The sequence below is a fragment of the Hakea prostrata genome, chromosome 3 (assembly GCF_041222555.1).
Source record: "Hakea prostrata isolate BN-2017 chromosome 3, UWA_Hpros_2, whole genome shotgun sequence".
Taxonomy (NCBI): Eukaryota; Viridiplantae; Streptophyta; class Magnoliopsida; order Proteales; family Proteaceae; genus Hakea; species Hakea prostrata.
The window spans coordinates 16,382,648-16,409,948 of record NC_142602.1 but is presented as its reverse complement, the minus strand read 5'-3'; the positions used below and the strand labels follow the sequence as shown (position 1 = coordinate 16,409,948).

Genomic DNA, 27,301 nt, shown 5'->3' with positions numbered 1-27,301 from the left:
TGGAGGGGTCAAATAGTAATATTTCACATGTAAAGTGAGAAAAATAATAGGAATACTTAAATTTTCAAAGAATCCGGGGGGCCATGGCCCCTCCGGCCCCAATAAACTTTTTCATTTTCAATTATAAATACTAGGAAGACTTTCGTATATGACTATTTATATAAATAATTGTATTTTCAACCATTGGATAGATATTTTTTGGTAAATAACCATTGGATACATATAACTATATGCACTATTCCAATATTATGTTGCAACAGTTTTGCCTATAAACAGGTCGACAAATATAATTATAATAATATAAAAAATTGAAAATTTATGTTATTTTGAAATTTGAATATTTTTATGGTTTTGGTATCTTTCATCAATCTACTAATCATATAAACTAAAATATATCCTTAAAAAGTATGACTAAGTGTTTTATTTTTTTAATGGAATTTTGAGATATTTCCAACTCTTCACCCCTTTCCCATTTTACAAAAGTATTAGGTTTTTCAATTACATTATTAAGAGGATGTACAAAAATTGACCATTTTATGTAGTCATGTAAGTACCATATGTGACAAGTGATTGAGCTTCCACATCATATTGCTAATTTAACACATTGTGGGTCCTATTGATAATGGGGGATATTATTAAAAACTGTTTTTGAAGTAAGAACAATGTATTTAATAACATTGATCATAGTTCTCACAAGCCCACAAATGCTACCAAAGAAAAAGAAGAAAAAAACATGGGCTCATAACAGCCCATCCAAGCAGTATGCACGAACATGGGCCATGGATTAACCATGTGTGATAAGCCCAACAGAAATGAACTGCTTAAATTTGAATCCAGAGTGACCGTTTCATATTTTTCAACAATGGATTGAATGGGGTTCCAAACTTCCAATACACCTACCATTTCTGTAAGTAGACCTATAACAGAAGTACCTAAAACCACTGAAACAAAAATAGATTTTGATTGTTAAAGAAGTCAATTAATTTTCACATGGCATGGAAGAAGTTGAAAAAAAGTACGTAAGAGGCTGTCACCATCATGCCAGAAACGCGTCTGCCCAATCTTTAGATTGTTTCAACTAAGCTAAATGTAATGTTACTTTCAAATCTCCCCCCTCCCTTTTTGTGGAATACCTTAGCAGTTCTAGGTTTCCTTGTCAACTTGGATTTTGGGTGAGGGGGTTTGAAAGTCAGGGATCCAAGCAAACTGAAGGATCAAATTAAGAAACTTTGTTTCTCTTTAGTTGACATTTCTTTGAGTTGAGAAATGTGGAGGCAAGATTTTCTTGGTCAAATATTGCTAGCTAGTGGCACATACAAAGAGACTGATAAGAAGAAACTGAAGAGAAATTATGATAAAAGGTCAAAATTATTCCCCTCCCAACCCCTCCTTACAAAGTCTGAATGCCCTTGAACTGCCAGAGAATCACATTCAACCTCAATGAAAGGTAGCAACCAAGAAATTATTGGTTGACTAATTGCATAATTCGGATTAGTCTTCACGCCATTGACGTTTGCAGTTCTCATTGCAGCACTGGTAAAAAGTTGTCATGGGTTCATCTGCAGACCTTATCTGAATTTGCCTGTAGTATGCTTCTCCATGGTTGCAATATGGACAGGACGCTGCATACATAATTTAAAGCACAATGAAAAGCTGAAGTCCAGTAATTTTTTATTTCTGTGTTTTTGGCTTTTTGGGTAATTTTTTCTTTTTTGGAAGAGGGGGGGGGGGGTTGGGGGAGGGAAGATTGGAGATTGACAAAAATGTGTAAATATGCATAAAATGAGGACATAAAGTGAATGCATGAAACGAAGATGAAGATCAAGTATCACCATGAAAAAGACGACGGACATCAAGTAAGTTGGGAGAACTATCAACTATTTGAGAGAAATAACATGCTCAAATCATAGTTGTGTAGGCAACTACATGACCATAGGTGTTAGAGCGGTGCTTAGGCATTCTATAGTTGAATGATAATTTTGCAACATTGAAGCAATATCGATGGGATATGACATGAGAATACTAGATGTGGCTGAATGTGTTTTACTGAAAAACAGAATGCCTAATGTGCAAAAGCCAAACATAATAACAAAGCAGGGGACATGGTATAAGCATATGACAAGAAGACATGTTGGATGGAACAAAAAGCCTGGATGCCTATATTACAGTTTGAAAACTGTGGTGCAAATAGATACAATTAGGTACCCTAGGAAGTAGGAAGTCCTCAAGATACAATACTTTGTTGATATACTTGTCAACTAATGTAGCCTATCTATACTGGGGTAAATATTGGGTATGCATGTATATAACTCAATGAGATAAATGTCCTCATCCTGTTGTGTTGCACAACTATCTTATTTAGTTAGTTCTGCTTTAACAGTTTGCTTCCTATTCTTAGTTTGTTTCCCAGCTAGATTTATACTAGGCAAGCTTCTACTTTGCAATTACTTTACAATTTAAAACGCAAGAGTTGACTGCCGAGGTAAATCAATTCTGCTCTTCTTTGGCAGTCGCAGTACCCTTTTTCTCTTTTGTCCTTGCTGCTAGTACTGCCTATCTAGGTTTGATGACATCGCAAAATTGATTCGCACCAACAAAAGAAGCTTTTATATGGATCATCAAAGACTTCTTGGTAAACATAACTAGAAGATCTTAACTTTCTATAGAAATAGATTTGCATAGGCAGTGAATAATCAAAAGAACTATTGAAGAAAAAGGGACTGCTTCTCAGACGATAAAATCATGAAGCCAAGCTGATCTATACAGGACTTTGACATGGGTTATACCATTTCAAGGGCCTGGACATAAAAGATAAATACTCATTTTTATCTCATAGTTTGAATATAGAAATCAGTGGTAGTAGTACAGTAGTACCATAAGGAGTTGGATGTTTCTAGTTAGTGTTACCCTATGAAATTTGTAGTAATTGAGGAACCGAACTGCCAAGTAAGATATAAAAAAAAGTCATGTGACATGTTGGATAAGACAAAAGAGTCGCCTTATGATAAAAAGAAAACCACTCCTGATTATAGATGGCAGACTTGATCCTCATACTAAGAAGGTGGGATGGGTGGATGTTATTTTGCTTAACAATCACTTGGTTTTGGTAATGATGGCCTATGGTGATGTAGAAAGTCTATCAGAGGCAGAGATCCACGGATGACATCAAGGGATTTCTGGAGCAACACAGAAGGAAAGCAAGCACTTAGAGGTTTGGACCAACATGAAAGAGATAGACCGGCTGCTGCAGCATGCTGATCACGGGGCATTACAACTGGCCTTGGGAGACTTTCTACTTCATCTGGGGTATTTTTCATTTGATTAAGCAATTGGGCCTGTGACTATTTTGAAATAGGATTAATCACTAATTAATGTGGCATATGGAGGAGCTTGAGCAGCTAGGAACAAGAAATTAAAAACTACAATGTACCGTTGTTGTACTTGTAATCTTCATTTTCATAATTTGAAGTTTTACTTTCTCACTTAGTAAAATACTTTACCATTCAGTTGAACAGAGGTCTATAGCAATTCAATAGGCTAGGAAATTGAACTCAGGATCACCAGCACAACAACTCTAGATGTTAAAATATACTTGAAGTCAGTATCCTAAAACTGCCTGGAATTAAGTTTGTATTTCCCCAGATTAGATTTTGACCAGGGTCTTGGAGTCCTCAATGACTGGGCAACAAGTCTAAGTAAGCAGTTCTGGTATTGGAATTCAGCATCAGTGAATCCAACTTAGTGGTTAGAATAGATGAACACAAGTATTGGCCAGGGCCAACACTATGTTTTGATGGATGGAATTTTTATTTTTGTTCTGGTTTTTGGTTTTCGGTTTCCAGTGTCATCTAAGTGGAATTCTCAGGGTATATTTAGTAAATTCAAGCATAGTAGTCTTTATGTCAAGGAGGCCTAGGCATTTGCATGCATATACCAAGAGGTTTTTAGATGTGAATGAGAATTCTTCTATTTAACATAAAATAATTTGGAGGGGGGCTCATATGAAAAATGAAAAATTCTAAGTTTTACTTATAATATGACAGGCAGCGATAAAATTAATTAAAATTTTATCTGAAGATAATTATAACACACAAAACACAAGAAGGCATTTTTGTTCCTCCTCCTTCATGTTGACAGACAAGCAGGGTTGCTGCACTGCCGATTACAGGTACATTTACAAGTGTGGACCTTCTCCTCTTCATTCTTCCCCCAGAGGAAGCAGTGTTGGTCACAACAACAATGGTGGTTGCATACCACCATCTTTAACGGTTAGTGCTACTCCTATTTTCGTCTCCTTCTACTAAAGCAATTTTTTCCCTGGGGCAGTGCAGCTACTATTTCAACCCTTTTTCTCCTTTTTCCATGACACCTGACACCTATGATTCCAAGTGAGGGCCAAAATTTGTTTCTTCTGAATTCCTCTCTTACTGTTCACCATTCAACAGTCAGTTTCTCTACTCTTACTAAACTTGGGGTACCCCTGTTTTCTGATCTCATTATTCACTGATTGGATCTGACTCAAATTTAAAATGCAAGTTTCCAGACATCTATTCAATTGATCCATGATTGAATGTTCATTCAAAAAAAGCTCGTCTATTTTCTTGGAAATGCTAGTTTTCTAAGAAAGTTTGCATGCAAGTGTCCAGACATCTATTCATTTGATTCATGATCTGAACTGCTTGAATGTCTGTTCAAAACAGCTACTCTATTTTCTTGGATACACTAGTTTACTGAGAAAGTTCGCACTCCTGAATACTCAGATGCTAGTTATAAAATTTCTAACAAACTAGTTTTCTCTGCTTTGGTGATCATATATACTACATTCTTCATCCAATACTCTAATTTGAGAAAGAAACAGACAATATGATATTGAAAAAAAAATAAAAATTGAGCAGATGCTGAAGATAATACCTTCTGTTTTTGGGGCAAACTTCATGGCATCTTCCCCACTAAATATTGGATCAATTTCCTTCTTGACCAGATGCTGTCTTTTCTTTATCTTTATCTGTAATGAAACAGATAAATACAATGAAAAAGGATAGAAACATATATCATTTACTCATCATTCAGATAGAGAATGTTACGGTTATGGTTGCTGAAACAAAACCTTATCTTCTATTTCACAGATGAATGGACATGTCGGACAGAAGAGCCTAGCTCTGCGGTTCATATAAGCTGTCTCGTACTGCAACATGTTAGCACAAGTTGGGCAGAATTCCATTCAGATCTCGATAATGTTACACTCACCCCAGTGTTCTTCCCTCCCTTTGCAATCAAAAGGTGTGCAATACAACAGAACCCTTAGTATTTCAAAAGGGATGGGACCGTAACTTACTGTCCTTAATGTCACGCAAGAGCCCCACCAAATAAGTCATTTCTCAATTCTGTCTACAAACAGAACAATAAACATAATTATAACAATAAGCGTAATTACACTGCTACCAGAATAGAGACAGATCTGAGCTCAGCTTATGATAGAGGTAATGATAGAAACATAATCAGATTAGGAGTTCATTTAAACATCTAGTAATCCATCAAAGGTTATGCATCCATGAACGTGGAGGATGTGCATATTAACCTTGCAGTATCAGCTGCAAATTCTTTTGTTGACAAGTAATATCAACAGTAAGTTCAACTGTAAAACTTATTAAGAACTTCCACCAAGGGCCATCATCATAGAAATTACCAGTCTATGTTCCAGAAAACTCTCATCTGTCTCATGGTGTTGAGTTCTCAAATATTCTTAGTGTATACTAAGCTTCGGGTCAACCACAAACTCCGCAATTCCAACAAATTTCAAAGGAAATCCTTCTCAATTACTTCCAACACGTTCACAACTGGTAGCATCGAACAGAAATAATTGATATTTAAAATTTCCTAGTAAAGTAAAAGATTTTGACCAGTTGGAATCTGAACATCTAAAACATCAGGTGATAGTTAACTCCAGAGTTTTGAAGAGCAATACTGGCAAACAAGGAGATTAGATTTAAATGAAAATCTAAAGTCCCCCCCCCCCCCCAACCCAAAAAAAACCATAGCCCTCACAAAATCTAAAAAGATTTAAATCAGTATTCCTGCCTGAAACACTCGTAATCTGAGATTAGATAGTGGGATACCACAATAAAATCAGGACAATTCCGACAGCTCAAATAAAATTAACTCCGTCAAGAAGAAGAAAGACCTGAGTTCCTCTCGCTGGAATGGTAGACGAATAATCCCTTAAATATCCAAAAACCCACCTTAGATTTAAGGAAAACAAGCAAAGCGAGATTGAACAGCTGAACTGGAATGTCCAAAACGTTTTCAACACAACTCTTATCCATTTTTTCTTGCTTTACGAGTTAACCAAAAAATTATTAATTCATAAAACCAAATCTATAGAAAAGTGAAGAACTCAAGTTCACACAGTCTAACACAACTCCAGTTTGTAAAAGAACTTACCGAAAGCTGGTACAGGAACGCCCAACATCGCCGGATAAGGTATGGCAAACATCCATCCAGGGTACAGGAATGAGATTTATAGAACGGTATGATTTTACAAATCTGCAAATTCTAAAACCCTTAATTGTAAAATAAAAAATCATATTTGCAATTATACCCCTCATTTTTTATTTAAGCGGTTAAATCTAAAACTGACGACGTGGCAAGCATCTAACGGTAGTCCGGCTTTGCAAGAAAAATCCCAAATTTCATCAGCAACCGCGTTTTCCTATCGCCTGCGACGATGTTTACCATAACCCTTTGGTGTAGACTTGACTTGAACGGAGTAAGGTCTAACCCGCGCTTCTTACATTATCTCGGTCAACATTTTCTACACGGAATAGGTAACTAAGAGGACCATTTTCACCCGTCCGATTAGCACCCAATTTAGAGAAGTCAGCTACGTTTCCAAATCCAACATACTGAAACGACGACCGCAGCTGCACTCGATCTCTCTCTCACAATCCACGCTACAATCTCTGAGACAAAAGCCGATAAGGTACGCTACTGTGGCACACAGCCGCCGAGGAATCGAAGAGGCGAAATTGCTTTCTGTTGTTTCTCTCTGATCTGGCAATGGTTAATGGCGCGAGAGGCTCCGTTGTTGCAGGAGAAAATCAGATTCCATGAGTCACCATAGTCTCCGGCGGTTTTTTCTTCATCGTGATAGAAAAGGAGGAAGTAGAAAGGAAGAAGAAGAAGAAGAAATTGCTTCCATGATCGATTCAAAGCAGGGCAAGTCACCGAGGCTCGAGCGACGCAACGCGCTCAAGAACATCAGCTACGATCCTTTCGCTTCGGCTTCTTACTCATCTGCCTCATCATCTGAGGATTCTTCTTCAGCTTTCCGAACTCGATCGCTTGATATTATACCGTTAGATGGTAGTAGCTTTCGAGTTGATAGCATAGAGTCTGTGGATCGGCTCTACGAAACTCTAGGACTTTCTTGCCCGGAGGATTTTGGTATTCCGGCGGATGCTTGGGAGGTGAGGAAAGCTCGGTCACTCCCTACATCTCGATTGCAGGAGATTGACAATCCTTCTAACAGGGAGGAGGCGGCCGATGTTCCTACTAGCAGGGAGGAGGAGGCCGATGTTCCTACTAGCAGGGAGGAGGCACCAGATGTTGGCGTTAGGGTTGATGATGAGACGCCAGTGTCACTTGAGCTTGCTCCATCAAACGACTTGGAGAACTTCTGTAGTTCACCAGATGCTAGGTCTCCCGAATTTGGTGGGGGAATTAAGGGAACTCGTCCACCCGTGCTTGCTCCACCGCCTTCAAGGCGTCAGTATGTTGATCACATGCTTTCGGCTACGACGTGGGAACTTATAGGGTCCCTTGCCCCTCAGGAGGACAAGGCTTCGTCTTCTTGTCCCGTAATGAGAGTGGACTCCATCTCGTATGATGAAGAGGATGGGGTGAGTGGAGAAGGTCTGGACGTTAATGGGGACGTTGATTTGAGAGAAGAAGGAAATGGGGTGACACTTCGGAACACCAATGTTACGCCGGAATCACCTTCATTTTCAGCATCTAACGATGAGGATTCTTCGAGCTCGACAACCGAAACCACGTATACAATTTCTCCTCAAGGTAGCTTCAGACGAAGCATAACGTCCTGGCAACGAGGTCATATTCTGGGATGTGGATCCTTCGGAACTGTTTATGAAGCGTTCACAGAGTGAGTTCTCTCTGATCTTTCTTTCGTTTCGTTGATTTCTCATTCTTTCTTTTCTAGTGTGGCCACTAATTTATTTCAATCAATATATGTATTGGAGCCACACATATTTCGCGTTCTACTTCTAAGCCGCTAATAATGATCAGAAAGAAGAAAGAAACTGTGTTAGCTTTTTTTCACTTGTTGAACGCAAGTAATTTAACTTGACGTGGATGTTTTTTGGTGTTAGAAAATTTTTTGAAGTGCATATGCTTAAAAAATACTTGAGCAAATTGCATGGCACTCCAAAATGGAGGTCTTAAAGTACTGGCACCCCACTTTATGTTTGAAAAACACAAAGACCCAAAAATTGGATTTTTCATTGAATATATTAGTCCAATTATTCACTAAAAACCGCTAAATCACTGTTTATTTTCTTTCAATTCCAAAAATATCTCTATAATAAACAGTGACTTAACGGTTTTCAGTGACAAATTAGATTAATGTATCCAATGAAAATCCAATTTTGGGTCTCTGTGTTTTTCAAACATAAAGTGGGGTGTCAGTGCTTTATGATTCCCTGGATGGTAAGGCCTAGAAAGTTATCTCCTTGTGGGTTCATTATCAGCCTAGATCTCATTCTATCAATTCCTGGTTGCTATGCTGGGGTTGTAAAGTTGTACCTCAATGTGGTACTATAATCTGGTATCTGCTGTCTGCAAGTCTATTAACTGCTTTACTCTCTTCACAATTCCACTCATGGTTTCTCTTGGCTATATGGTTCATCCGGGGGAGAGATCGAGCTTCAAGAAATAGTGAATAGTCTTATCAATACACAAATGTATAACTCCCCAGGAATTTCAATTGCGCTTATATTCATCACTGTAGGAATTGGGTTCAAGCTTTCCCCAGCCCCTTCTCATCAATGGACTCTTGACGTGTATGAAGGAGTGCGGTTTGTTCGAGAAATTCCTACCTCTATATCTATCTCTGAACTGTCAATTCCGCTCTCTTCTTTCTGTTATATGCCATTTAAATCTCCATAAAGAGGCTGGGGAGAGATGAAGTTTCACTGAATAGGCAATAGGAATGGTTGAAGAGCTTCATCCTCTTTCTACTTCTTTTGACCACTCTGGCTAATAGAGTATGTTATCTTTGGATGGTAGCTAACATTATGCTTTCAAGTGGCTTCTTCTAAGGATTTGCTGAAGCAGTAATTTTATGTTGAAACTTGGTTGAGTTAAATCAAACTTTTCTTAGTGCAAAAGAGCAGCCTGAATGCATTCTTTATTTTTGGGGGGGGGGGGGGGTTGGAGGTGAGTTTGTGGAGAGGAAGTGTAGGCAGCTAAGATGACCCAAGAAAAAGCAGTTTGATAATTGTTCAACAGTAGAGGATAAACAGTTGAACAAGTGGATGGCTGGAGTATGAAGAATTTACATGAAATGACTAGGTGTACCATTTCTTGATTGGTTTGACACTTGTACGCTGTACCACTCTGATTTGGTTGAATTAATGTTTGATTCTGTTTCATAGTAGACAAGAGCACTTTCTTGATCTTATTATACTATTTTCAACAAACTTACGTTCGGTTGTTCTGCCTTGTTCTCATTATCATGTTTCTTCTTCAGTGATGGATTCTTTTTTGCTGTAAAAGAGATTTCTTTGGTTGACCAGAGTCCCCAGAGCATTCATTCTCTTGAACAGGTGAGGCTGTTTCATCCTAATGAATCTTCTATTAATAAAACACACATGTGCACATGCGTGCGCTCAAACACACACATACATACGCACACATGAACACACATGCGCACACACACTTATAAAAGATCTAACATTTATTAGAGTTGCCCTCACTCTTGCAGTGCTCATGGTTTTGCTACTGAGATTCTTTCCCCCCCCCTTTTCTGATTTTTCTTTTTCTTTTATTTCCAGGAAATTGCTTTCTTAAGGGAGTTTGAACATGAAAATATTGTTCATTACCTCGGAACAGACAGGGTACTGCTTCCTTATCTTTTTAGGTGACATGTGTTCTGCTATTTCTTTTCATCTCTAGAATTAAGTTTTCTGGGATTAAAAATTAGAACTAGTTTTACCTCCTTACAAGTATTTTCAACTTCCACTGTTATTATTAGGTTTTTTGTTCAGTCCATAATCTGTGCAAATTATCTTGGTGTTCATGAACTCTTCATTTTGTTAATTGAGCAGCATTTTCGTATACTTCTTCATCTAGTTAAGTCTTTTGGGTTGTGGTTGTGGATAGTTGATTTCATTCCTCAAGTGCTACTGTTGTCGTACATTAAATTTGGGGAATCACTAGTGAGATGCATCAGCAGCTTTCTATCGGGACGATTGGATTATCTAGTTCCATTCAGTCATCTACTTTCAATGTCCTTGATGTCGTGTGGTTAACTGAATTAAACAAGTAGACAGCAAACATCTTAAACTAATTGGGCTGTCATTTTGTAAATATAGTGCTGCGAAAGCTATTTATGATTGGGTACTGTCTCGCTCACCAACACAACACTCAACTTGGATTATCTACATCGATCCTGGTTTCCCACTGGGTTTTTTTATGGTGTTTTGAATTTTTTTCCCAGTTACTTGTAACTTTGTAAATATAGGGTAGCTGACTATTTTTACTACTGACAAGCACAACTTAAAGTTCAACTCAATGGGGATTGTCTACTGGAGTCCTGCTCTGCTGTAGGCTCTCTGAAATTGGATTTTAGGATCAAGAACTGGATTTTTGCCTGTTACTTTGTTAATGCTTGCCAACCTAATGCATCTTCTTTGATCTCCTTCTCTGATATTGGACTAGTAATACAGAAAGAAACGATGTAATTTCATGCATGAGAATGCTCACAACTCACTGCACTGCAGTGCATCCCTGCAAAAATACATAAATATGTGTGTTTACCATGAAAGGAAAATTTTATTGGTTGGGGACTTGTGTGGTTTTGTTTTACAAAATACACCAGAAATGTGAGGGCATTAACCCTTATACGTTAAAGAGATATATGCTAGCACAGGTGGACTGTTCCCATTACTAGAATGTGAAGCTTTTGCATTGTCTTTCGATCATCCAAATCGTAATTCTATCAGATAACGAGTTCTTCATTCCATATTTATTGCTTTTTTTACTGCATTTCTGTCATATTTTCTGCATTTTAAAGTTGGAGTTCTAGAAGCCAAAACTAAGCAATTGTCCTTACTGCTCCTTGACAGTTGATGGGCACTTTTATTTGGACATTTGAGCATACGCCTCAGTAGATTTTGTTGTGTCCGTATTATCTATTTGATCATGTTATTTTTTTTTTGGCCCCTAGTTTTTCGCATGTCTTTATTATTATTTCCTTTTGTCTCTTCTGAAAATATTGGATTTTGAGTACTGTACTGCAGCTTTTATAATCTTCCGATGCTGAATTTTGCAGCATGAAGGAAAACTGTATATCTTCCTTGAACTTGTCACACAAGGTTCTCTTGTAAAAGTCTATCAGAAGTATCATCTCGGGGATTCCCAAGTCTCATCCTACACACGACAGATCCTTAGTGGCTTGGAGTATCTTCATGATCGTAATGTTGTTCACAGGTGTGTTTCTAGTTTTTGCGTTATAAATTATTTTTCTAGTAATTAATATGTACTCTTTTAACAATGACAGCATCTGAATACTCATTTGCTAAAATCTTGTGTTGCTTGTATCACATACAATTTATGTACTGCCTGATTATGTAGAGTGCTTTACTTTGGAATGTATTTAGGATCTTGGAGAGCTATTGTTAGATGCTTGGTCTTGGTTACACAAGATCTCCTTTTATGAGCAGAGAAGTTGATGTAGTTCAGAGAACCATCACTTTGTTGGCTGGTGTTCTGTCACCACTCCGGTTTCTATTCTTCAAAGTGTGCTAATAAGTTTTGAAAACTATGTGATCCTGCCTTGTTGGCTTCTTATGAGGGCATTGGGGCAGTGAGTTGGATAGATAGGATTGAGGCTCAGTGCAGGCCTTCACTTCCATTTTAGTGGATATCATTGGCGCAATTTGGGACTTTGGTTTCTTTACCAACTTGTGTATTTCCTATTAATATTTCAGCTGTGGTTCAACAAGTAGGAAAATAGAAGGAAAAATCTCGATGTGTCAGGCTGATTGGAGGGGCATGGTTCCATGTAGCTGACTCCATTAACATTAAGTTGGGACAAGTCTGAGTTGTTGACATGGGAATGGATGGGCAGATATTAATGGGTATCAGGGAGCCATCATTTCTTGCTGGGGGTTAACTGTAGTGCATAATCACTGTATATTTTACAGTTTCAGGGTGTCTTCTCTATTTTATTAGACTATGATATTAAATTTATGTGATACTAATCTAAGTTCTGTTGTTGCTTATCAATAAAAAAGAGATGGATAGTGTTAGTTTTCCTCTTACTAAATATTTATGGTTCAGGCTAAGTCATATTGTTTTCTTTCTTTTCTTTTCTGGCCAATTTCAGAGATATCAAATGTGCTAACATATTGGTGCATACAAGTGGATCTGTAAAACTTGCAGATTTTGGATTGGCAAAGGTTTCTTTCTTGCACAAGTTCCATTATTTCTCCATCTTTATAGATCAAACTTGTGTCAAGTTCCCTATCTTACCTTGGTGTTTGTGCACCTTCACAGGCAAGCAAACTGAATGATGTGAAATCCTGCAAAGGCACTGCATACTGGATGGCTCCTGAGGTTTGCATTTTCTTCTGTTGACTATTATTCATTGTTTTGTAGCTGCTATATTATTCCATGTGCTGGGAAAGTTATATCCTTGGCTTTAAATGTTGACTAAAATGGTATAATTTTGTAACGATGGACAACTGTTGATGTAGTATATTCTATGGTTGCATAGAGTTTTGTACCTGGTTGCTTGGCCCCCGTGTAGCACCTGTTCATGGTTTTTTTTTTTTTGGGGGGGGGGGTGGAGGCATCGATAGGATCATATGAGGAAGCATAAACAGGGGGCTAGATATCCACCTTTCATGGGGTTGGAGCAGTCGTCCGCCTCATCTTTTGTCTGGGTTCAGGAGTCATGCTCTCAGACGGTCCCCTTTCCAATTTTTGGTTGATGATTTGTCCTGATGGATGGAAACACAGAAACTGATATGTGCTTGAAGTTGGTATTTTATGTAATCTGTTCTTATATTAAGTTGTGTGAATACAGGTGGTTAAACGGAAAACAAATGGGTATGGATCTCCAGCTGATATATGGAGTCTTGGTTGTACAGTGCTCGAGATGTTAACACGTCAAGTTCCTTATTCACCATTAGAATGGGTAATTCAAGAACATCTTTTAATTGCATTTCTTTAATCTTCATATTTCACACAATTTTGGTTTTATTTCCTTTCCTTTCTTCCTGCCCTGCTTTTGACTTGCTAATTCTCCTGTGGGACTTTGCTTGTGCGGAAGCCTTCAGCGCCGGGTTGGCCTTGTAAGGGCAGGCCTTGGCACAATGGTCACTGACCACGGTTAGAGGCTGGATACAGAGAGGGAAGACAAACTAGGAAAAGTATTGTCAAGTGGGGGACCTTTATCTTGCCTGCTTCTTGCTCATTCCTTCTTGGATGCAGTGAAATATCATGTTCTTCAAAGAAATGAGGTCCACCTTTTTTTTTTTAATGGATAAAAAAATACCACTTTCATTCTCCAAGACATATTGGTAACCACCTTTGCAATAAATCTCCAGTGTCAGAGCCTGTCTACAACTAGATTGATAACCATACTGGTTAATGATTAAGTGAAATTGATATGAGTCATGCAATTCTTGAACTAAAGCCTGGCTACAGGTGAATTAAAGAAACCCAAGCATCATTTGTCAATAGGTCCCAAATCCAGTTTGGCCTGATACCGAAAGTGTGCTCATTACTTTATAGCTCTTGTTTGCTAAACAGGCATTCCATCCACTTTAATCTGATGAAACTCTCTATAAATGGAGAAAAGGGGTTTGACATGGGCATCATCAAAGTGGGGAACAAAGATCTGATTTCTCTTCAATCCCTCAGAGATTTCATGATTTCTCTGCATACCTCAATCTTGGATGCTCATTGGGTAACCTTGTTACCAGTCAAATGATTAACTTACTGCAGTGACCAACAGTGATCCTGGAATTTAGTTTGGTCCCTCCATTTGCTCTTCGTAGCAGCTAGCAGCACAATGTTAGAAACCAGTGGTAGGACAGTTGGATGACCAGCTATGTTGCTTGGTGCAGAGTGTTAGGCTGTAAAGATGCATCATATAGCTATAACTCAATGTAGCGGAAATGAGGATGCTAAGTTGGATGAGTGGCAAAACTAAGAAGGATAAGGTAAGGAATGATCATACTAGATGCTAAGGATAAGGTAAGGAATGATCATACTAGGAGAAAATCGATTGAGGTGGCACAATCACATTCAATATAGGCCTTTAAGTGCCCTGTACGGATAAGTGGTTTAATTCAGTTCAAAGCAATACTAAGATAACGTTAGGAGAAGTGGTGAGTAGGATATGCATAGCTTAGGCTTTGTATTTAGTATGGCCACAAAATGGAGCTGATTGGAAGGCAATTATCCATGTGGCAGACCCCATTTAGTTGGGATAGGACTTGTTGTTTTGATTGTAATTTTTTTATATCAATGTATATTGTTTAGACTGATACTTGTTCTAGTTTCACAGCTGTTTTTCTCCCTGATATGGCAGATGCAAGCATTATTTAAGATTGGTAAAGGAACACCACCACTTATTCCAGATTTTCTATCAAGAGATGCTCGGGATTTTATCCAACAATGCTTACAAGTTAACCCAGATGACCGGCCAACTGCTGCTCAGCTCTTAAAACATTCGTTTGTGCAGCGGCCAGTTATATCAGTCCCAGGATCGCCTTCACCCCATAACAGCAGACGGTCTTGAAGTTTGTCTCAAATTTTGGTCATAGTGAAATGAGGTAAATATCATCCTATATGTTACAATGCGTTTCTGAATGAATGAGTGCTGCCATCTGCTAAACTTAGGCCACTATGTCAAAATTATGCACCTCCTGGATACTGTTCAAGTTGTCACCACAAGGAACATAATTCTTTGATAAGTGATATTGGAGTTCCAAAATTTGGAGAAAAGCTATATTTCATTGTATATTTGCGGTGAAATGGCATTGTTGTAATTATCAAAATATTGACTTACTTTTTAGCCATAATTTGTTTCATGCTGAAATTTGACAATCAAGAGGATTCTGTGGTTCTTCTATCACATGGGTCGAACAGTTAACCCAACTGTAATGAGGCAAGATGGCCTTTGGTACAGCATTTTCATATTTTTCCCCCCACCCTTACCCATAGAACAGATTCTGCAAATATGTTTCCTTCTGCTATTGATATTCTCTAATCTTGTGATTCAGTGCTGGCAACCATCTGCAGTTTCAACTTTGCTCACATGGGGGCGAGTATGCTGTTGAAAACCCTTGAACCATTAATGCCGCATGCAAAAGGTCCAATCTGGCCATGAGTCAAGGGCACCAGAAGGTCACGCATTTGCTGATGTTTGTATTTTACCTGTTGAGAAACCTCTACATTGGAGAGCATTCTGTATTTTTCTGTTAGTCCCTATTTTTTCCCTCCCACTATTTTTCTCTTCCAATGTGCAATCCGCTAAATTTGTGGTGGCTTTTGTAAAATTCAAAATTAGTATTTGTATTTGTATATAGGTTCCAAGAGTCCAATGTAATTATTTTTCTTGTATTTAATATTTGGCTGAAAATCTTATGCATTGGAATTTTGTTAAAATTTTCATGTGTAAATTTTCTTGTATTTAATATTTGTATAAATTTTCTCTTTGTTTCTTTATATATGAAAAAGTAATACGGAACCTTTCTCAGCATACATTTTTCAGAAAAGAGAAATTTACACATGAAATGTAGAGTGTCCGTTTTAACCTTGCTGAAGCAGCAGCTTTTTACAAGATACAGAGAAATGACCTACTAAAACAGGGGGAAGGGTTAAGACACAATAATAATCTACATTTATCTGTGGGGAGAAGAGGGGTACCTGTTTTGGCAATATGCAGTGACCACCAGTAGAACATGTACCCATGCTGAGTTTAGTTCTGTGGGCTCGTATAGTTGAGTAATCAGCCAAGTTGTTTGTAGTTCTATCTACATGATATAATCCAGAAAATTTTAAGAGATTCACATCTACATAATATACTCTCAGAGGTCTTCTTTGCTACCAAATTAGAAGCAAATGAAGGGCTTTTCAACCATATTTAATAGCTAAAAGAGCATTTAAATGGATACACAAGGAGTTCAGAATTGTATTCACTTTAAAGGCAGGATCTGTTGTTAGGTGATAGAGAACCCAACGATCACTAAAGGCGGATGGATTCGCTTTAAAGGCAGCATTTGTTAAATGAAGGGCTTTAACCCCAAAAACAAATGGTGTTACCCACTAAATAAGGCTTTCGCATTTTAGTAAGATCTAGGAAATGTATGAGTCTTTTCTTTGTTTCATTGTATTGGGCATGTTGTTAATGCTTTCCCTTTACGGCTTTACCTTTCCAATTTGCTTAAAAGGTAAAATGCCTCTTTACAAATTACCAAAAAAAAAAATGCCTCTTTTTTTTTTTTTTTTTTGATACAAAAAAAAATGCCTCTTTGCAAGTATGCGAATGCAAAGTGCCAAATCAAAGTAAATGTCTACTTTACATTTCATAGCCTTCAAATCTTGTCAAATCCATGAAGAAAGTTGGCCCAACTCGTGATAATTGTGAAATGAAATAGAATACATTAGTGCCAAATTTTGTTTAAGTCAAGTCAATATTTAATATTTATTTATTCAATCCTTTATTTTTAGGGTTACGCAATTATAGCCATTGGTGATTGTACTTAAATGCAATAATGTTCTTTCTTATTATAATGGAAGAGTGATACTTATCTAGTCATGTCAAAAAATAAAAACGATTAAAACGCCCTTTTTCATTTCATATGTGTGAAAACTTTCTTGCATTCCACTGTTTTTTTTTGGAGTTAGGATCACTATACTCCTCTCACATATCTCCACCACATATTTAGAACGGTTCATTTTTAGTCTATCTTGTCCGTATTCATAGGTGAACCTTTCTCTTAATTTGTAATGAAAAAGTATAAAAAGAGTAGAGTACTCAACACCTACAAGTGAAAGACCTGAACTCATTTCCGAGTGTATTTATGCATTTTAACACTACTTCAATAATTAAAAAAAAAAAAAATGATCACTCGTTAATTAATTTGGAGCTTAACATTAGGGCTGCAACAATGTTGGGCTAGGCCGAGCTTTTGCAATGTCAAACCAAATACTATGTATTCTAATCTAAAGCCCATTCCCACCTTGACTGTAATTCAAGGCCAATGATTATTGTCTGACAATAAGCCTTATAGGGCCAAGCCAAGTTCATTCTTGCCCTGATTAATCTTGTCCTTAACCCTGATTGGCCTTATCCCTAGCCCTAGTCTGATTGACCCAATACTTGGTCCTATCACTAGCCCTATCATTATCCATGTTCCTAATTCATAGAGATCAAATATTAATATAAAAAAAAGGTCAGAATCATAGTCAAAATCAAGACTAGGGTCAAGGTAAAAAATTAGGGATAGATTAAGATAGGTCTGATGGGCCAAAAAGTAATCTTAGGCCTGCCCTTGCTTATAGTCAGAGTCAAAATCTTGAACCCAAACCCTTTTCGGACTTAGCGCGGTCAGAACTAAACTTGCACTCGGTATAGACAATAGATCACACACCTTCAAGCTATTTCTTTTTTATTTTTAAAATTTTCAATAGACGAATGGATAGCCCGGACATATCGCCTAATAATTAATTCATTAATGGGGCAGACTAATTAATATATATATATATATATATATATATATATTTATTTATTTATTTATTTTATTTATTTTATTTATTTTTTTACATGAACGTTGACCACCAAATCCAATAAGGTTAAAACAGAAATAATGCCAGAAATTTAGCAACTTTTTCATAATACCACGTTACCACTCCACCGTCCTTCCCAATCCTCTATGGTCTTTAAACCGGAAAAAAATATCCCATATAGTCCCACCAGCACAATCTTCTTTAAAGTTTTTAATTAAAATTCCTGTCCCCCTCCATAAATCCCGACCGTCAAATTGATTGAGAGTCCCATATGGTCCATTGGGTCCCACCATTTCCTGCCAATCGAACGGGTACGAGGGCACATCAACGTAAGCCTCAATCCCATTCTCATGCAGACTTTGAAGCAATGCCCGACAAGAACAGTAGGACAGCTAAAATCTTCCGCGTGGAATTACAGGCAAATTTTTCTAAGGAGAGAGAGAGAGAGAGCAGAGAGTGGCGCAGGTAGGGCCTCGTCGCAAGTATTAACAAAAAGTTGGAAGTTAAAAAGTCTTCCACAGAAAAGGGTTTTCATAATCTGGAAGTTTATCTTCTTTTTTGTACTCACAGTTTTGAAGGGTACCCAATCTTTTCTTATCTGGGTATCTTATATATTTTGTTTCTTCAGTTATTAATTGGCGGGAAACTGAGAAGTCTGCAATGAGTTAAGACTGATGATGGCCCGAGTAGTTGAGAGAGCTCATTCTCCTGATGTTCTAATAGTGTTGAGTGATTCTTCTCTATCTTCAGCTGGGTCGAATTTTCGGGAACTAGATGATGTGTTCTTGCAGGTTTGGTATCTGAGTATTTTTGTTCTTCTTTTATTTATATGGGTTTTGATGTTTTGATCATTGATATTAGTGTTCTTGGATTGGTTGGCTAGAATATTATTATTTTGGCACTCGTGTTTCTGGGTTTGGAGTGAGAGAAGTAAGAGCTGTTCATGCAACTACTGTTGGTTGTATAACTTGTATTTGATTTACTTTCGAGGCAATCGAGGATTGGGTTTTGTAATAAGGATTGGAACTTAACTTGGGTGCTTATTTCTTAAACTGGAGTTGTACTTGATGCAGACCAGAAATCTGTGTGATGGTTATGGTCCTTATGGGCATCCAAGAGTTTTTATATCACCATCAATGGAGTAGATTGAATGTCATATATTCAGTGTATATTCTCTTTAATATGGATCATAGCGGAATATATATTCCCCAACTCTGATCCTACAAGAATCACAAGTAAATCAAAAACAATTTACAATTTAGGAATGGGGGAGGTGTAGAATCTGTGGAAGATAATATAGAATCTGTAGAAGATAATATTTGCAAAACAGGCTTTTATCGTTGTAGTCCTCCTGATTTGTAAAGACTATCTCAGAGAAATACAGGTATTATTTTGAAGTTTTTGACCACCTTGTCCATTGAGTTGAAGTTTGTATACGGAATTATGCTACCACAGTAATAAAAGAGGAGGGGGAAGCAACTATTACTTTGTTAACAGCTATCACTTTGTGCCTTCTGAAGTTGATATGTTACTGCACAGATCTTAGGAAAATCTGCTCTCTTAACCCTAATTCTATCTCTTCTTGCCCCCATAGATGATTAGTACACTGCAGCTCACTAATGTTATAGTGGCCATTGGATAGAAACCACTCTGGTTTTCTTATGCTGTTATTTTATATGTGGTGAAATAGCTAATGAAAAGATACAATATGCCTTAGCTATAACAAAAGAACTCATAGATTATGCAGACTAGCCTACTAATTGAACACTCCAGCTTTTCTTCTATAACTCTCAAACTTAGTTCTAACTTGAAACACATGCTAAAACCTAAAACTATGTTTTATTCATATGTCCAACAGGAGACATGTCAAAAAAATGCAAAAGAGATCATTTCAAAATTCAAATATAGTTGTTAATTATGAGAACATTTGGATTAGGAGACAAAAATGAAATAAAAATGGTTAATATCTGATTGGGAATTTCCAACATATTTTTGCTCTCCTTGTCTATGCAGCTGTAACATGACATGAACTTTTTGTCCTTGTTGGAGTGGGGGTGGTGGAGAGGAAGGGGGAAAAGAGAATAATGCATTTTAGATTGTATTCAGTTGATAAATTGTTGAACATGATTTGTAGCCTTGATCATAACCTATCAACCGCCGGGGTGGGGGGACCTTGCGTTCCTTGAATATTGATCCAACATTGGATTAAATTTTCACAGAACCTTATCCCAACTAAATTGGGTCAGCTACAGAATCCTGTTTGACTTTTCCTCTCTGTTTGAAGCCATAACTCAGGCAAACATGATTCATCAAATTTAAAACAACTAAATTTTGCCACTGGATAGAACAAGACAATGGGACTTTGTATTTGATTTATTCCATTATATTTGATGACTAGTCATTTGTCATACAATATGACTGATATCACTATATTAACTGTACAGACGCAAGCCCGAATATGGCTTGCAGAAGTTCTGCATACAAGACTGGATGAGGAGGCAGCCATTGCTGATTTACTTGCTGATGGGAAGTTGTTGTATGTCACGCAATTTTTCTCTGCTCTTTTCTTTATGTTTACATATGAATAATTATGAAGATTTGTATTCGATTATGTCTTTTTGAACACATGCTTGTGCTTCACTTTTGAAATGAGAGTAAATATATTTTACTTAGATTGTATAGAAAAAGGTTATTGGTTTGCATTATTACAAATTAAAAGGGTTTTCTCCATTTAATCACAAGAAGGCCTCAGTATAAATATTCTCTGCTGCAATGGCGGGATCTACTTCAGCTTTTATCCATCCAATTATCCACAGAAATTTTCTTTGTGTATGGGTTAGTAATTGTGGATATATTGTCTACGACATCCTTCAACAAGGAACTAACCAGCCTCAGTTTTTGGATTTAAAAGAAATACAAGGCAAGGCTAAAAAATAAAGAGCAGAACAGTTTATTTTTTAATAAAATATGAGTTTTGTAGCAGTACCAGAACAAAGGTATCCATTCCTGCACTGGATATGCCCCCTCAGATCCTGTAGTATTGTGCAGTGGGTAATGCCATTATGTAAGAATGTAATGGATTGTACATAATTGGAGAGTGAAGAAGTGCCTGTATTAGAGTTTAAGCTTGAAATGTAGGCCAGATGGCTTGATGTTTGTAAAGCTTATTGTTGGATATTTTGTAATTTCTACTCTCTGTTTGTTGAATAACTTTTCTCTTGTGGCCTTTTCTAGGTTTCAAGTGTCTAGAGTAATAATAAGAATGCTTCTGACAAAGTGTATGGAGCTAAGATATACAAAAGCATATATATATGAACCAAAAATTTCAGGAAAGGGCAGTGGGAGGTATATGCCGTATTCCAATGTTGACTTGTTTTTGAAGGTGAGATCCATTTTATGATTTCGTGGTATATTGTTTTAAATATTGATTCATTTTGAAATTCAATGGAGTATAGATTGATCCACTGGTAGAAGTTTCCTCACTTAACAATTTGTGCATTTTTTGGTTATTATGACTGGTGAGTGACACTACAGTGATATTCGAATGGAAAGGATGTACCAAGCCTCCAGAGGAGGAAATGCCGTAACTAGTATACTATCCAAAGATGAAATGCTAGTGCTGAAAATGAATTTTTATTCTGATATGGAATTGTAGGCAGACAATTAGATAGTAATATTTGAAAGTCAGGGACTACAGTGGGTTCATAGACATACATGGGAGGACATGCCTACATATGAGAATACAACTTAACTGAAACAGCCCAAGTTTGTGAGCAGATCTCCAGGATATGTCCTCTGAAAGCCAGGCTATAGCTATGGCTGAGTGACGTAACCCCCAAATCGAGGGCCAGGCTTCAGGACCAATTCATTGAATCAACAATAAAATTAGGGTTTTTCAAACCCTGCGGCTGTGGGATTAGGGTCTATTTAGGGTTTTGGGGTTTAGGGGATATGGGGATCCTTTGTGATATGGGTTTTGAAGGGATTACTTTTTAGGGAGAAGGGTTAGGTTGATGCATTGTGGTCAAATATGATATCCTCATGATATTGAGGATCTTAAGGATACATATCCGCATGTTAGATAGAGAAAAGAAGGCACTTTCTGAAAGACACATTACAGTGATGAAAATCAGGAAAAAAAAAGACCAAGAAGATATATTTTTTTAAACAATTCCATCTAAAGAATTACTACATACAAAAAATATTGTTAATGGGAAAGAATGAAATAAGCATGAGAATAGTTAAATAAAAAAATTCCAATGTAACATATCACAGTGGTAGTTCTATTTTTTCATCCTCAGTTCAAGTCGAGATATCAATGGAAGCTCCTCAACTCTTGAATTTTCTAGTAAGCAATGCTGAGAGCTCTTGCTTTCGGCTCTTGAGCTTCTTCTTTTTTTAAGTAAATCAGCCTCTTTGAAAACTTATTTGGATATTGAAAGTAAAGTCCAATGAGACACTGATTGATAATGTAATAGTTCCCACAGTTTATAAGGTTAATTACTGTCTTGCCTCTTCTCCTGACCTTCTTACCTGGATAACTAGGTGATTGATTGACTTTGCAAACTTTCATATTAGGTTTTACCTAATTCTACACCCTAAAAGAAAGAAAAAGTGTACTGGGATGGCGCCTTTATGGTTTCTTACTTCTTTTTCCTTTTTATGTTTGTAGATCTGCCAAATCCTGGGATTAACTGGTGTTGATCTCTTCTCCCCATCAGATGTGGTAGAGAAAAGAGATATCCGAAGAGTTTGTATGTGCATTCGAGCGCTTTCAAAGAAAGCAAGATCTAAGCATTTAACTGTAAGAAATATTAATATCCTTTAAAATTTTTATGACTTTTTATCTTTTACTTGTTTTTTGGCTCATTCTGCTATTGCTATGAATTGGATATCTATATCAATAATCATAATAAATAGTAAGGAGTTATATTCTTGTGATAGGTTCCAGATTTTGATATTGTTACATACACCATAGCCATGCCTACGGATATGGTTGGATGCATTCGTAGAAGCCTGGAGCGGTCACTGCATAGTGCTTCAAGCTCTAGCAGTAGCAATCCATCCATCAACTCAAGGCTGAGGTACAGACAGGTAAGCTATAACATACTGCAATCATTGGTTTCGTACCATTTCCTACTAGGTGATATTTTAAATAACCCTGTTGGTATATGTAGATTTGAGACAGTTATCCATTCTTTCCTTTTTATAAACTCGACATTTTGAAATATTCTTGTTCTTTTACTGTAGCAGATCCAGAATGAAGACTATGGCATGTCTTATGATGCATCTTCAGATGAGTCTGATGATGCAGAAAGTGATCGAAGGATATTTGGATTTCAAAGTCCAGATACAAAACCTTCAAATGCTACAGCTCTGGTTCCAGATTTAGAAGAATTACTAGGAGTGTCGGAAGTTGAGAAAAACTGTTTCTTAACAAAAGCTGTGCTCCTGTTGGATGCTGAGGATCAAGAAGTAGATGGCCATAATGGTCAATATGACTGTGTAATGGCATCAACGGGTTCTCCTAACATACACCACCAAAGGGTTGTTAATCCAGAGTTCGTCAATACTCACATGCATGCTACATCAAACCATCCATGCGTTGAGCCTTCTAATGATCTAAATGCAAGGGAATTTTACATAAACCGGAAAGAGGTATGGCATCATATGTGTACCCCTGAAAACAATTCAGTGAGCTTTTGCCATGTCAGAACTCCTGCTTCTGTTGTAGTGGATTCTATGGAGACAAAAACATCAGAAGGGAGATATCCTGGTTGGTGGTCTGATATTTTGGAGCTAAATGGTAACAGCACTTGCAGTTGTGACTATGTTTGGTCTGATGAGGAAGGGAAGGGCAGGATTTCTATGATTGATAATGGATCAAGTTCCCATCACAGGGCTCCAAGTGATGAACTTGGTAGAAGATTATATGATGAGATGGAAGATGCTGAGGTGTCCTCCATGGCTAGTTTGGGCTCTGCTTCAAGTCAAGCAATCACCGTAGATTATGAAAATGGTTTTGGAGCTGAACTTGATTTTACTGATGAGAAAATTGATTCTTTTAAGTTTGAGAATCTGGAAATTGATCAGACGGACAAGAGATACATCAGTGGGCTTAAATTTTATGATACGGTTAAATGCCAGAACCCTGAGGATATAGTAGCACTGCAAGGAAACATGAAATTTGTGAATAATATGAACTCCAGATATGCTTTCCAACCAGCTGCAGATTGGACAAGATTTTTCACCATTGGCGGTCAAAATCATGCCAGGGCACATGATTCTGGCATCATGTATGACAGGGATTCAGCAGTTGCACAAGCTCATGATAAGGTGCTACATAATTCTAATGCTACCTTAAATTCTGAAAATATCTCAAGTGATGTGAACTGGAATCAACTTGAAGAAGTCTTACGAAGCCAATCAGATTCCCCCTGCAGTATTCAGGCCATATGGAGTGAAAAGGACCACTGCTTGACAGCCATGGTATCAAAGGGTAACAATGATGCAGCTCCTTCTGGACCTGCGGTGCCACTTGGTTTATATCCAAACTTCTTCCGCTGCTCTCCTACCATAGCTTCAGGAGATGCCCTTCAGCTTGATAGTTCCACTTCCTTAGGTGTAGTAGACACTGACAAGATCTCTATTGCCTCCAAAAAGGGTGCAGACACAGACACAAGAAAGCTCCTAAAAATCTCTCTGTCGAAAACCTCTGAAGCCTCAGGTGCCATATATGGTTTATCTAGAAATGAATTGTTTCTAGAAGTGTTGGAGGTACAGAACTGTTGTAAATATTCATTTGTAAGAAATAACTTATACTGCTCCTTGAAGCAAATGCATCAACTTGGCGTAGCCTGTAAAAATACCTTGGAAGAAAAGATTGTTCTGAATAGGTTCTCTACTTTGACTGGAGGTGAAGAATGGGAGCCAACTAGTCTTTCAAGCTTGGATACAGCATGTTTTCTACAAGTTAATCCATCAGGAATTTTTTTTGGGGAAAACAATGTGTGGAATGACAGGAATTCAATCAACACTGCAGTATGTTGCTACAGAAACTCCTTGTTTGACATCAATACAACTTCAGATCTGATGATACATCAACAGAATTCTGATGGGGACTTGGATAAACACATTGAAGCTGCATGTTGTGAAGCCCAAAGTGCAGAGTCAGATACCCACAGGCTGAAGACAGAAAGGTTGAGTTCTGCTGTCAAAGTTGGGAATGCGTACTCCAGATTTTCAGATGTTCTAGGAATCAGAAATATTGGTTACCAAGAAACACAGACCAGCATTAGAGCTCTCGTGGAGAATCATGCTGTTCATACTAGAGAAGTCCCTGTGAGCCAATCTGTGCCAAGTATAGAATACCAGCCTTATTCATCAGTTACATATTTGGAAGAAACATGGAAAGAAGAAAACAGTGAAAATATTTTACAGACCATGTCACAAGTGGCTCATGGATCATGTATAGAATGTGAGAAGGAAGCTGATTATTGCTCAAAACAGATGGATGAGGTGAATGATTCTTTTGCTTTCAGCTTTATTCTCCACAGATCCTATTCTCACTTGATATTTGGTATATAATCGGCACCATGTTTAATTGATCCATTACTGTACCTGTGCATAAAACTTGACTGTCTGCTGGTGTACAACAGGACAAAGGGAAACATGAAAACTTGAACTCCAGGACAGTTGAGTCTCCCAAAGTGAAGAGGGGCAAACAAGGAAGAAATTTATTGTTAAGATCAATTGGTGGAGGATTTGCTCTTTTTGGTGGAATTCTCCTCTATCTTCACTTTAGGTATATCTGTCATCAGATTATTAACATTTATAGCCATAGACAAGAAAAAATAGAAGCCTATCTTATAACTCTTCTTTAAAGCACTTTAGATTTTGAAAATTGTAGGTGGTCAGAATTACTAAAACTATATAACTGAAGTGCTAAAGAAAATCATAGCTCATGGTCTTGTGCCTCTTCCCTCCCCTTTTGGTTGTTGTAGCATGTTATTAAAGAATATACAAAGAAAGGATTTCCAATTTTACTGGTTTAGTGATGGCTATTGTGGTCATTTTGTGCTGTTTGACCAAATGCATGAAGAGGGGGAGATATGAGGTGAAATTATACTTGTGGAGAATCTGATGCATATAGAAATTATATATTAGGTTTGATGGATAAGGTTTTCTTTTCCTTCCCTCACCCCTCTCGTCCTCATTGAAAGACGGAGCCCTTGCCACAACTGCTCTTTACAACCCTTGATATAGAAATTATACATTAGGTTTACTGGTTTTCTATTTGTGGCCCTTTACCAAACCTGGAGCCCTTACCACAATGGCTTTGAATTTATTTCCCATTTTCTATTATACCCACATGAAGCATGGCCATTACCCTTTTTATCTATTTATTATTATTATTATTATTTTCATTTATTGATTTATATGTAATGGTTTGTTTACTCAAATTACAGGAGAAAAGGTGGTATAGGAAAACTTGGTGAAACAAGTGTATCATCTACACAAACTCTAATTACAAACTTTCCAGGGCTTTCGACAAGGAAAACACGAAAGAGAGACGGAACCAATAAGGTTTATCCTGGAGATAGATTGAGTTTTCAAGAGTAGAGATAGAAATACAGAGCACATACATGTAAGGATGAAACACAGATGGTAAAGTTATTCAATTCAGCAGTCATGGAAAAGCTGGAACAGTCAATGATTCATTCATTAGGAGCAATGAGTCATCCACAGATAGTAAAGTTATTCAATTCAGCTGTCAGGGAAAAGCTGGAACAGTCAATGATTCATTCATTAGGAGCAATGAGGTCTGAAGATGCTCTCTGCTTCATAAGTCACTTTGAAATTGGAACTAGAGGAGATCTTCATGTGCAGTTTTCCCCCATATGTAATCTACATCAGAAGCTTAATTGTTTATGTTTTCTTCCATGTGGTCATTAGCTGTCATTAACTGTAATGTGGTTGCTTTGAAAGTGATGTAATCTGATGGCATGCTTCTCACATCTTTCTTTAGCTAATCATATGTTAAATTTCAGACTAATCTGATTGCTTCACATGCCATCCCTGTATTAAAAATTAATTATCTAGATCCTTTGAATTGTTGGGGATTGGTAAAAAATCAAGAGAGAGCCGGTGGGGCCTGCTAGGGATAAAAAGGGCGTACCCAGTGCCGAAGCTCCCACATTGTGGGGCCTGCTAGGGATCCCGCCCCAAATTCATTTTATTACCATTCAAATGTGGGTTTTAT

At 37.4% G+C, this 27,301-nt stretch overlaps 3 protein-coding genes across 5 annotated transcripts; 2 read left to right on the top strand and 1 right to left on the bottom strand.

Annotated features, from left to right (window-relative positions):
* Positions 1 to 456: 456 nt before the first annotated feature.
* Positions 457 to 6,545, bottom strand: LOC149021203 (uncharacterized). 2 transcript variants are annotated; one of them, XM_089149472.1, is made up of 4 exons: positions 6,442 to 6,545; positions 5,108 to 5,388; positions 4,912 to 5,005; positions 457 to 1,622 (listed from the first exon to the last, which is right to left on the bottom strand). In XM_089149472.1, exons 2-4 carry the CDS (start codon positions 5,219 to 5,221, stop codon positions 1,492 to 1,494), a joined length of 339 nt encoding a protein of 112 aa, XP_089005598.1. In that variant the 5' UTR covers positions 5,222 to 5,388; positions 6,442 to 6,545; the 3' UTR covers positions 457 to 1,491. The 2 variants fall into 2 exon arrangements, with proteins under 2 accessions (XP_089005598.1, XP_089005599.1); XM_089149473.1 differs by having other exon boundaries at positions 5,108 to 5,384; positions 6,442 to 6,495.
* A 238-nt stretch (positions 6,546 to 6,783) lies between these two features.
* LOC149021202 (mitogen-activated protein kinase kinase kinase 1-like) lies at positions 6,784 to 16,064 on the top strand. The gene is made up of 9 exons (XM_089149471.1): positions 6,784 to 8,158; positions 9,764 to 9,839; positions 10,068 to 10,130; positions 11,567 to 11,724; positions 12,623 to 12,695; positions 12,793 to 12,852; positions 13,325 to 13,435; positions 14,837 to 15,080; positions 15,531 to 16,064. Exons 1-8 carry the CDS (start codon positions 7,107 to 7,109, stop codon positions 15,044 to 15,046), a joined length of 1,803 nt encoding a protein of 600 aa, XP_089005597.1. The 5' UTR covers positions 6,784 to 7,106; the 3' UTR covers positions 15,047 to 15,080; positions 15,531 to 16,064.
* Positions 16,065 to 18,583: 2,519 nt separating this feature from the next.
* LOC149021201 (uncharacterized) lies at positions 18,584 to 27,092 on the top strand. Of its 2 annotated transcripts, none has more exons than XM_089149470.1 (8): positions 18,584 to 18,830; positions 20,484 to 20,575; positions 21,274 to 21,421; positions 22,712 to 22,843; positions 22,984 to 23,133; positions 23,293 to 25,557; positions 25,698 to 25,843; positions 26,508 to 27,092. In XM_089149470.1, the coding sequence occupies exons 1-8, from the start codon at positions 18,714 to 18,716 to the stop codon at positions 26,659 to 26,661; spliced, it is 3,204 nt and encodes a 1,067-aa protein (XP_089005596.1). In that variant the 5' UTR covers positions 18,584 to 18,713; the 3' UTR covers positions 26,662 to 27,092. The 2 variants fall into 2 exon arrangements, with proteins under 2 accessions (XP_089005596.1, XP_089005595.1); XM_089149469.1 differs by having other exon boundaries at positions 23,290 to 25,557.
* Positions 27,093 to 27,301: the final 209 nt, after the last annotated feature.

Coding starts and splice junctions, on each gene's coding strand:
- LOC149021201 (XM_089149469.1), top strand. CDS start 18,714: ATGATGGCCCGAGTAGTTGAGAGAGCTCATTCTCCTGATGTTCTAATA. Junction 21,422..22,711: donor ATGTTGACTTGTTTTTGAAG/GTGAGATCCATT, acceptor TTATGTTTGTAG/ATCTGCCAAATCCTGGGATT. Junction 25,844..26,507: donor CTCCTCTATCTTCACTTTAG/GTATATCTGTCA, acceptor CTCAAATTACAG/GAGAAAAGGTGGTATAGGAA.
- LOC149021203 (XM_089149472.1), bottom strand. CDS start 5,221: ATGGAATTCTGCCCAACTTGTGCTAACATGTTGCAGTACGAGACAGCT. Junction 5,006..5,107: donor TCTGTGAAATAGAAGATAAG/GTTTTGTTTCAG, acceptor GTTTCATTACAG/ATAAAGATAAAGAAAAGACA. Junction 1,623..4,911: donor GTTTGCCCCAAAAACAGAAG/GTATTATCTTCA, acceptor TTATGTATGCAG/CGTCCTGTCCATATTGCAAC.
- LOC149021202 (XM_089149471.1), top strand. CDS start 7,107: ATGAGTCACCATAGTCTCCGGCGGTTTTTTCTTCATCGTGATAGAAAA. Junction 9,840..10,067: donor GCATTCATTCTCTTGAACAG/GTGAGGCTGTTT, acceptor TTTTATTTCCAG/GAAATTGCTTTCTTAAGGGA. Junction 12,696..12,792: donor CAGATTTTGGATTGGCAAAG/GTTTCTTTCTTG, acceptor GCACCTTCACAG/GCAAGCAAACTGAATGATGT.